Source organism: Hemibagrus wyckioides, linkage group LG06, assembly GCF_019097595.1.
Source record: "Hemibagrus wyckioides isolate EC202008001 linkage group LG06, SWU_Hwy_1.0, whole genome shotgun sequence".
In the NCBI taxonomy this organism is placed as follows: Eukaryota; Metazoa; Chordata; class Actinopteri; order Siluriformes; family Bagridae; genus Hemibagrus; species Hemibagrus wyckioides.
In genome coordinates, this window is record NC_080715.1 from 36,349,407 (window position 1) to 36,359,896 (window position 10,490).

The 10,490-nt window shown below is 37.3% G+C and overlaps 1 protein-coding gene across 1 annotated transcript; it reads left to right on the top strand.

The window, feature by feature from the left end:
- The first annotated feature begins 1,420 nt into the window (after positions 1-1,420).
- On the top strand, positions 1,421-9,372 carry tbc1d7 (TBC1 domain family, member 7). The gene is made up of 8 exons (XM_058393070.1): positions 1,421-1,589; positions 2,485-2,604; positions 2,959-3,039; positions 3,132-3,322; positions 4,023-4,160; positions 5,567-5,712; positions 8,462-8,591; positions 9,232-9,372. The coding sequence occupies exons 2-8, from the start codon at positions 2,493-2,495 to the stop codon at positions 9,316-9,318; spliced, it is 885 nt and encodes a 294-aa protein (XP_058249053.1). The 5' UTR covers positions 1,421-1,589; positions 2,485-2,492; the 3' UTR covers positions 9,319-9,372.
- The last annotated feature ends 1,118 nt before the right edge of the window (positions 9,373-10,490 follow it).

A 10,490-nucleotide genomic window follows, 5' to 3' on the forward strand; every position in this document is an offset into this window, starting at 1 on the left:
TTTACATACTGCACAACAATATTCTCACTTTAAGTTTCATTTATTAATATATGCATCCGTCTATTTCACCTTCTTCTACATTGTTTCGGCTATTAAGCAGTACGTGTTTTCACAGTTTAAACAGGTTATATTTATTTACAGATATTTTATACAGATGTTTACTCTTACAGATATTTTATGCAGATGTTTACTCAAGCTTTCCAGTTTTATCCTCATTCTACTTGTTCTTATAGCAGCTTTTGATACCATTGACCATGGTATTTTATTGAGCCCTTTGGAGGATGTTGGTATTAAGGGTACTGCCGTAGATTGGTTTAAATCATATTTAAAGGACCGATCATTCTCGATTTCCATTGGAAATCTGTGCTCTTCATCGGCTAAATTACATTGTGACTATATAAAGAATTTGGGCATTATCATGAGTTCTAGATAAACAGGTCACCAGTGTTGTTAAGGCTGGGTTTTAGCAACTTCGGATTATCTATAAACTTAAAACAATTCTCTCTTTTAAAGACCTGGAGACTGTCATCCATGCTTTTATATCTTTGTGCATTGACTACTGCAATTCGTTATATTTTGGTCTATTGCAGGGTCAATTATCTTGTCTTCAATTAGTGCAGAACTCTGCAGCTAGACTCCTGACTCATACAAAGAAGAGTGAGAGTATTACCTCAGTTCTTATTACGTTACACTGGTTGCCTGTCATATTTAGAATTGAATTTAAGGTTTTGTTAATTGTTTTTAAAGCACGGTATTGCACCAAAATAAATTGCCAACCTTTTAATAGCCTATCAAAATTCAAGAAACACAAGATCATCTAGTCCGATGATTCTTCATGTTCCTAAAACAAGGTTAAGATTAAAAGGTTATAGGGTTTTTTCGCTGGCTGCTCCACGCTTATGGAACCCTCTGCCTATGCTTCCTAAAGTCTTATCTTTTTAGTGTGGCCTTTAATACTGGCTAGAGTGTTTAGTTTTATATGTGAATTTGTTTATTATTTTTGTTGTTTTAATGTTTCCTGGAAGGCACTTTGGTCAGTGGTAGTTGTTTTAAATGTGCTATAGAAATAAAGTTTGCATTGTATTGTATTGTATTGTATTGTATTGTATTGTATTGTATTGTATTGTATTGTATTTCAAAACAATTTTTCTGACAGAGAAGCCTGTCACCATTTTGCCACTATTTTCTATTCTGATAAAACTCTATTCTTTTAAATGCCATTTCTGTCTTCAGACAGTTTTCGTTTTGATATGCAAACATTCTGATGAATTAACACATTAGCCGATTAGGATGCACTGTGTGTGAACGGAAAACATACATTTGTGCCTCATAAGGCGTCATGGACTACAAGTAGCCTTCTTTGCATGCGTTCAGAAGAAGGACAAGACATATTTGTAGGCTTTTTTGACCCTTTTGGATTGCCATAGTATAGCCCGGGCATTACTCGTCCAAAGCACAGCGCTTCAGTGCGGATGTAGGCGACATGGAGGAACAGCGAGGTGCGCGGGAAGGACGCACGAAAGTTGGGGTTTAAAAGCTGGGAAAACCCGTGGATCACTTCGCGGCCTGTACTAGAGGCCGACAAAGTGGTGGGTTTCAATATAGTTTGATACGTTTAATGGTTTATATTTGTAATAATGGTGAGGGGACGGTGGTCTAGTTTTGTAAAACGTGCACATTAATCGCTGGTTAGCTTTATTTTAGCTTTAGCGTTTAGCTTTAGCTTTTAGCTTTAGGCAGGCTAGGTTGACAGCCTTCTCTTGCTAGTTGAAAATGAACGCAAGTTTAAAATAAATAAACAACAACAATAATATAATAACAATAGCCTTGCTTTTGCACCGGAAGTTTCCGGAATTAAATATTTATATTTGCAATTTGATGTATAGCGATTTAATCAAAAAAATAAAAATAATAATGATTGCCTTATGAAATGATATTAAATGACATTAAATGCTCTCTTAGAAGAGATACGTCTGATTTTAACCTTAATAAATAAATAAATAAATATTACTCTAAATTTTAATTGATATTTACGAAACATACATAACCAGTATAAAACGAAAAAAAAGTTTAATTTTTTTTATTTAATTTTTTTTTTTAAACTAAATAAATTTTATCTGTCAGACCGAGGTATTAATTATGGTTAGGATGTAACGTAAAATAAATATATACATACACACCCTGGAATGAAAACGCAAAGAGAAATGTGTATATTTATGTCAGTATAGTTTCAATAAAGTGCCTTGCAGAAGTATTTATTCCCCTTAAAAGTCATCAGATCTATCAGGATTATATATGACTATAAATAACACTGACACAGATTCCCACAAAGTATTATTTATTGCCAATCGATATGCCCGAATCGAAACTTTATTATTTGTCATTATATGCCTTATCCTGGAGGAACTGATTGATTTTAAGCCTTGAAATATATCTGATTTTTACAGAAGGTTTGTTTTTCATCCTCGCTTTCTTCATCTTTAGTTGCCAATATGGCTGAAGATCCGCAGAGGAACTTCAGGTCAGCGTATTATGAAAAGGTGGGCTTCAGGGGAGTGGAAGAGAAAAAGTCACTTGAAATTCTCCTGAAGGACAATCCACTTGGTAAGAGAACAGAAATTGTTTCTTCTTAATTGTCTGTAGCTAAAACAACATTTGTCTGTAGTTTTGTCCCTTTTATCCAATTAGAGGACATAAAATCTGTGAGGTCAGTTATTCCAGGAGGAGATAATGTTGTTACTGTTGAGTGAGTGGTAGAGTATGAGCCACGGCTGTGTTTTGTGTGTTAAATAATAGTGTTTGTGTACTGGTTTGGCTTTTCAGTGACCTTTGCCAAGTATTTATTTCTATGTGTGAGATTAATAACATGCTACTATTACTGTATTATTATCACAGACTTCTAGAAATCCTTTTTTCTCTTGTATATCTAATTACACAAGACTCCTTGTTGGCTTTCAGATGTGGAAAAGCTAAGCACATTCAGCCAGAGGTTTCCATTACCCTCAATGTACAGGATCCATGTATGGAAAGTTCTGCTTGGTGAGAACAATTACTTTCCCACAATGGCACTTTTGTTTAACTCTATGCAATTGCTTGTGTGTTATTTTGATGAAGGGTCCATTGTTCTTCAGGTATCCTGCCTCCACACAGCGATTCTCACTCTCTGGTAGCCCGTTACAGACAGGAGCAGTATACGGATGTAAAAGAAGCTCTTCAGGCTATGCGATTTGTGCACGCAGGCACGCCTCACACTGAGCTCTACCTTCGCATGCACCAGCTGGAGAACCAGCAGTTGCCTTGTCGGTCAGAGCTCCAACAACCTGTAAGGACCCGATCATGTGTTTGTATCTGCTGTTACACGTGTTTAGGAAAGAAATAAAATGCTATTCTTTTCTAGATATTTATTTAGGGGAAAAAAGTAATTATAGGGCGAATTTTTTGTTGGTAAAAACAAAGCAGTAAAGCATGTAAAGATCACACCAGCAAAAAGTTGTTGTCTTTGTATAACTTGATCTGTCTGAAACTGACCCATATGTTGCTCTTTAGAACAAAAACCAGAAACCAGAACAAAGGAAGTGGTCATATAAGAGAAAGCAGTGATAGAGTGAAAAAATAAAATCAAACCTTTGTAAACAGGCAACAATCTTAAAAATCCATCACTTTTACCATCACAATATCTGTGTGCAGTAGCCTTATGTATGTATTATTAAGTCTGTATCAGTGAATGGTTGATAACTTTGACAAAATAGACTTCATGTTAAATCTAGAATGAATCTCCTGGTTACACAATTGCACTTGTGGACCAGATGTCACCCAGATGTGGATGTTTTCCCTTTTGAGTTTGGTTTCTTTCAAGGTTTCTTCTTCAGGGAGATTTTCCTCACCACCATCGCCTCTTTCTATCTCATCAGAGATAAAGTTCAATATTCTTATTTCAAAATATTTCTGCAAGGCTGCTTTGTGACTGTCTGTTGTTTAAACTGCTATACAAATAAAATGAATTGATTTTGCTTTGTTCTGAGGGTGAAGAGGATGAAGATTTCTTGGCTATCGCCAGAGTGATGGAGGAAATTGTGGAGGATCCGGTAAACTGCTATTGGCTGATTAGGTGCTTTGTCAACCAGTTTCATCACAAGTTCGGCGATTCCATACCTCACCTGGTTTGTATGCCCAGCTTAGCCTTTAAGTTTTGTTGATAGATTTTGTAGTAATATACTCAAAATATTAAAGAAATAATCAAAGTACTGCAATATTTTTAGCAATATTTAAAAAGTTAAAATGATATTAGGAAGAAACTCAGAGAGTCAAAACGGAACCTCATCTTTATCTGGGTGCTACAGAGACCATCTGGTTCCTCTCAAGATTTCTTCCTCATATCGTCTTCCTCATATCAAAGTTTTCCCCCTCCACCGTCATAAATGTATATCCAGTTTTCTGGAAAGCTGCTTTGTGATTGTGTCTGCTGTTAAAAGCTCTATATGATTAAAATTTAATGAAATTTGGCTGTGCTTTATAAGATAAAATAAGATTTTGCCAGAGATTGCTTCAGATTAAACAAGATAAATGAATCTAAGTAAAATAGGCTATATATACATACACCGATCAGGCATAACATTATGAGCACTAAAAGTTGAAGTGAATAACACTGATTATCTCCTCATCATGGCACCTGTTAGTGGGTGGGATATATTAGGCAGCAAGTGAACATTTTGTCCTCAAAGTTGATGTGTTAGAAGCAGGAACAATGGGCAAGTGTAAGGATTCGAGTGAGTTTGACGAAGGGCCAAATTGTGATGGCTAGACCACTGGATCAGAGCATCTCCAAAACTGCAGCTCTTGTGAGGTGTTCCCGGTCTGCAGTGGTCAGTATCTATCAAAAGTGGTCCAAGAAAGGAACAGTGGTGAACCGGTGACAGGGTCATGGGTAGCCAAGGCTCATTGATGCAGGTGCAGAGTGAAGGCTGGCCCTAGTGGTCCGATCCGATCCGTTCCGATGAGCTACTGATAGAAAGGTGTCAGAATACATAGTGCATGATGGGTCAGGGCTGTTTTGGCAGCAAAAGGGGGACCAACACAATATTAGGCAGGTAGTCATAAAGTTATGCCTGGTCAGTGTATATATGTTATATATTTATGTATGGGAGGCATGATATATTCTCTCTTATGTGGTACAAGCTCCTGCTGAGGATACTAGGATTGTTAAAAGATTGTTAGTCCTCATGATCCTTTAAGGGTTTTCTCCTTAAGCCTTCAGCTAAACCTCAAATACTACATACAGGAGACAAATTTAATTCAATTCTTTTTTTAAATGTAAGCATAATGATGTATGTTGCCTTGAAAAAAAAAAGGATTTAAAAATATTTAGACAGTAGAATTAGATTTCTATCCCTAATGAGCAAACTGGTCTTTCTAGTAATTAAGCTCCACTGCAACACTTATTGTTCTAAACCAGAAGCGTATCAGGGAATGATGGTCATATGAGCTTAATATTTATATCAAATAACTACATCATATGTACATCTGAACTCTATAAAAACTGCGTTCCTTTTTTTCCCCCCTCTCTTAGCCCAAGAGTCTGGAGCATTTCCTCTCCCTGGAGGACAGTCGTCTTCTGTCCCATCTAAAAACTTCAGGCAGTCTGGCTGTCCTGCCCTATTCCCTTTGGTTCAGACGCTGTTTCGCAGACTGCCTGCCGGAGTCTAGCCTTCAGAGGTAAAACACTTTCCTGCTGATTAATGGTGGCTATTTTCTAGTTTAATTACATTGCGCTTGGTTGTACACTGGGGTTGTACAGTACCAGAGTCTAATTTTATCAGATTTAACAGATTTAGTTACTTTGGCTGCATTTACACTTGGCACTGCAATCCGATCTAGCTGATCGGATCATCAGCCAGTCAGGACGCAGTGCTTTTACACTTGTCAGCATGATGTGCCTTTTTTGGATATCTGATCAGATCTCTCTTTCCTGCACAATATTTAAATAAGTCTGCAGAGGGCTCCACAAAGTCAACCTGAAGTAGTGGGTTTTCTTTTAAAAAGCATTTTCAGTCACAGGAGATTTTACAAATATCATAAAATGAGAAGGATAAGGAGGTTTCAAATGTTACTAAGGTAGATTGCTGATGTAATGGAAACAGCTGGAAAAAATAAACCTATTGGTCTTGGATTGTTGCCAGATATGGAGGGGGAAATTGCCTACTTTACAAAGAATTAATGGTTATGCAATTTTTAGGGGCAAAAGCAAACATTCAATATATTTGCGATCTCCTCCACCCTCCACAAAACCATACAGTTACGTGCAGCGATTCCCATCCTGAAAAGAGTTGCTCTGGCCCTGTGTTGGTTTGCTACACGCTTAAATTGAATGTGCACATCGTTCCACAAAGATTTAATGGTGTCCTCCATCTTTCTGACAGTTTGGGAGAGAGTAGGGAGAGTAATGATAGTGGGTGTGGTTTTGTGTGAGGTCGACCTCTGAATGCAGACATTACGGCTGGATTGTGTTTATATTATACTAAGATTCGATCACAATGCATCCTTAACTACCTTCCGAACCCGGACACGTTGGTCGGATAACATTCCGATCACAAACACGTTTACACTTATCTTTTTAATGCATATGTGGACAACATCCAGATATAGGTCGCATTTTTAATGCCAAGTGTAAATACAGCCTTATTTGTTTTATTGAACTTATTAAGAGCTTGGTGTCTTTCAAACCTATTAGTTTGACCTATTAGTTCCTCAGGAGCTCTTGGTTGCACGTTTCCTCGTGATTATTAACTGTTGCAGAAAGGACATTATCAACATTTATATTATTTACTGTTCAGTGTCACCCAAATGAGGATGAGGTTCCCTTCTGAGCCTGGTTCCTCTCAAGGTTTCTTCCTCATATCATCTCAGGGAGTTTTCCTCACCACCATCACCTCAGGCTTATCATTAGAGATAAATAGTAACTTTATCATTTTTATTATATTTTTCTATATGTAAATTTCCCATTGGTGTAAACTGTTAAAGGCAAGTCGTGTCTTGATATTATATTTTCCATGCAGCAACTACCTGAATATGTGTCTTAGGCCAAATGCAACAACTCTAAACCTAAACCTTTGCTGTAAACCTATGAGTGCTTCTCAGATCTTTGCTCCAAGGTCTTCTTTCCTCTTTTTTGGGATTGCTGAGCAGTCATGTGAGCTGTATCTGCCTGTCGTAGATGTTCTGGTCCCAAATTAATCACCAACTCCATTAGGACTTAGAACAAACAACTTTACCATCCTAAAAATGTATGAAAGGTTTGGAAAGTGGATTACGATGTCACATTTTGACAGAATCCATAACGAGCTCGGCAAAAATCCCAGATTTCGAGCACCATACTCAGTGTCTTGAATCCAACTGGGAATGGGAAAGATGATCAGCATGACACGGCTTTGAAATTCTGCACACACATGGGCTCAGGGTTGCTTTGCTTTCAGTAATTAGCAAGGAAGGAAATAAGCAAACAGGAAACCTCCACTCATTCTAAAGGAAACCACTGACCGGGTGGGAAAAAAAAGGAAGTACGTACATGCTGTTTTTAAAAATGTTCCTATTATTTACCTGCACACTGGAAAGACAAGACTCTACAGATAAAATCCTACAACAACTAAAACCAGTAATGTTACTGACATCTGGCTGAGCTTAAATCCAAATAGATAAAACAGTACAACGGAGCCACGACAGGAAATAATAAAGGAGTGTGGAGGTCAGTGGACCTAAATGATTTAGAGAGGCAGAATGAAGGAGCTGTTCATTTATTCCTTCAATCATTTGTTCGATCAGTCAATTCCTTTTTGAAAATGAAAGTATAAACAAAGCTGAATACAGTGTAAGTAATGATGAGATGTACTGTAGGTGTTAAATAAATAAATAAATTCTAATCGCCATTCAAAATATATTGCCCTGCATCACCCACTGATAAATACTATGGCAACCAGTTGTAGCCTACTAGTGACTTCATAGCCTAGCAACTGTTGACTTCCAGCTCTAAAATCACGGCATGTGTAAACGTAGCATAAGCATTATCCCCTATAGAGAACAGTCTCTACAGAATCGTAAATATAAAAATGCTTTCAGTATTTCACACATTTTCTGAAATTTCTATGAGCCCTTCATCCTCACGTTAATGCCTTAACTAAAACATCTCAATCCTGTTAATACTTTCGTATAAAAAAATAAAAAATATTCCCCCACACACAGCCATCCATGGTACGACTTAGGTGTAAATATTTCTGGTCAAATTTGAATTGCATAGAAGTGAATATAGCTAATCATCATATCCTATACACTGAAGACTCTGTTCTGTTCATATCACCAGTAATTAGTGGTGTATTATATTTATTGTTATTGTAGACAAGTTTGAAGGAGAGCAGCACTTTCTAATATGTCTGATTTTGATATATGTCTTGCGTTGGTCATTTGTGTCCAGAGTTTGGGACAAGGTGATCAGCGGCTCGTGTAAAATCCTGGTGTTCGTTGCTATGGAGATATTGCTGAGCTACAAGATCAAGCTCATGGGAATGAGTCAACCAGATGCGGTGGTGAACTTCTTGAGCAATGTGAGAACACACACACACACACACACACACTGTGCATGTTGCTGCATGTTATTTCTCTGACTTGAATAACAGTGTATATTAGGACTACTCCAGTCTCTATCCATATCTCTATCCTCCACATCTGTCGCATACACCCTGACTGATTTCCAGAGAACAGAAACAACCTGTTTACTCAAAACTCCTTTATCATGCAAGCCTAAGGGCAGACGTTATAGCTGCCAGTACATGTTTATACAAACCGCATTGTGTTCTATAAAATAATAGTTTTGTGAACTCATTAAACTCGAGCTATTTGAAAAGCAGGGTGACAGATATTAACCGCACATTGTGAGCATTTCTTTCTCAGTATAATAAAACACCTCGAAACGATTGTCCTTGGTGGAAACTCGACACACTACAGATGCTGCAGCTGGAAAATCATTCATCCTATTTGAAGTGTTTTTTCCTTTGTGAATTTTAATGCAGTCATTAATATATTATTTCTGTCCTCAGACTCTCAAGTCAGTTTTATTTGTATAACTGGACATTATCACTGCTTTACACACATACAGAATATATATATGATGCATTTTATCACTAATAAGAAAGCAAGAAGCGACGGTGTCTTTTAATACATCTTAAATGATCTTTTCTTGTATAGATGCCGCAGGAGAACACGGACGCCATAGTGACCAAAGCCATAGAACTGTGGCACAAGTACTGCGGGACTCCCATGCACTCTGTTTAAAGCAAATGGACTTGGACTTAAACTCTGAGAAGAGTGTAATGCTGAGGAACGCCCGTGTCATGATCTTCAGACTCTACACTTCCATGGATATGTTTGTATGTAGCTTAATGACTGGATCGATGGTTACATCAAAATAGAAAATGTTCAGAAATTGAGGTGAATTTTCTGACCCTGATTTTTCTAATTTATGTTTCTGATGACGATATATTTCCTTGACTCTGATCGGAACAAAAAGACGGTATTAAAGAGGGGAAAACTTCCATAGCTTACTTCTCGTTAATATCAGTAACATTAGAAGACAGCAAGTTATTTTTAACACTCTTCTCGCTGTCTCTTTAATTATCACACTCGGATGATGAAATAAATTAAAACTTGTTAAGAAAAACAATTTTAAAACCTAACAAAGTGACAGAATGTGGTTTAGGATGGACACAACCTTTTATTTATTTATTTTTTAATTAAGGTTTTTTTTTCTTTTCTTTTGCTTCCTGTGATGGTGAAAGTCGTTGCTTGTGACGAACAAATGTCACGCTTTTTTGGAAAAGAACTGAAATGTGTTGTAAACGTACAAAAAAGACTCCGAGCTCGAAACTCCTTTAGCCGCATGTCGTATTTCAAACATCTTTTTAATAAGAGTTCTTCACATCAGAAACTGCATACATTGTGGAGAAAGGACGCGACGTGCGCCTCCTCCCTTCGTTAAATCTCTCAGCTAATAGCAGCAGGAGAGGAGCATTAGGGCAAGACTGTAAACAAAACGCACCGTTCCAAATCCACAGGGACGGAATGAAAGGGTTTAGAAATATACCGTGACACATTTGTACACCGTAACCGATTTTTATGGGACGATCTAAATAAAACATTTTTTAGCTTTTTTTTTTTTGTCACAATCACTGAAGGACGATTTTTGGCCTCCGTCTTGTAACGTATGTAAACTCAGCACAGATGGACGTATTAAACGCTACCTCACTTCATCTGAGTTGTAATAAAAAGTCTGCACTGGGATTTTTTTTCTTATTAAAACAAAAGCAGTACAAAGAAGCTGGAAGCTTCCCTCATACTGGATATTACAGCCACAATTGAAACTTGTCCAAACCAGACATTCAGGACACAGACAGATTATTGCTTGCAAATTATTTGGCGCCAATGTCAAACAGGAACACGCTTTTACC

Coding starts and splice junctions, on each gene's coding strand:
- tbc1d7 (XM_058393070.1), top strand. CDS start 2,493: ATGGCTGAAGATCCGCAGAGGAACTTCAGGTCAGCGTATTATGAAAAG. Junction 4,161..5,566: donor GCGATTCCATACCTCACCTG/GTTTGTATGCCC, acceptor CCCCTCTCTTAG/CCCAAGAGTCTGGAGCATTT. Junction 8,592..9,231: donor TGGTGAACTTCTTGAGCAAT/GTGAGAACACAC, acceptor TTTCTTGTATAG/ATGCCGCAGGAGAACACGGA.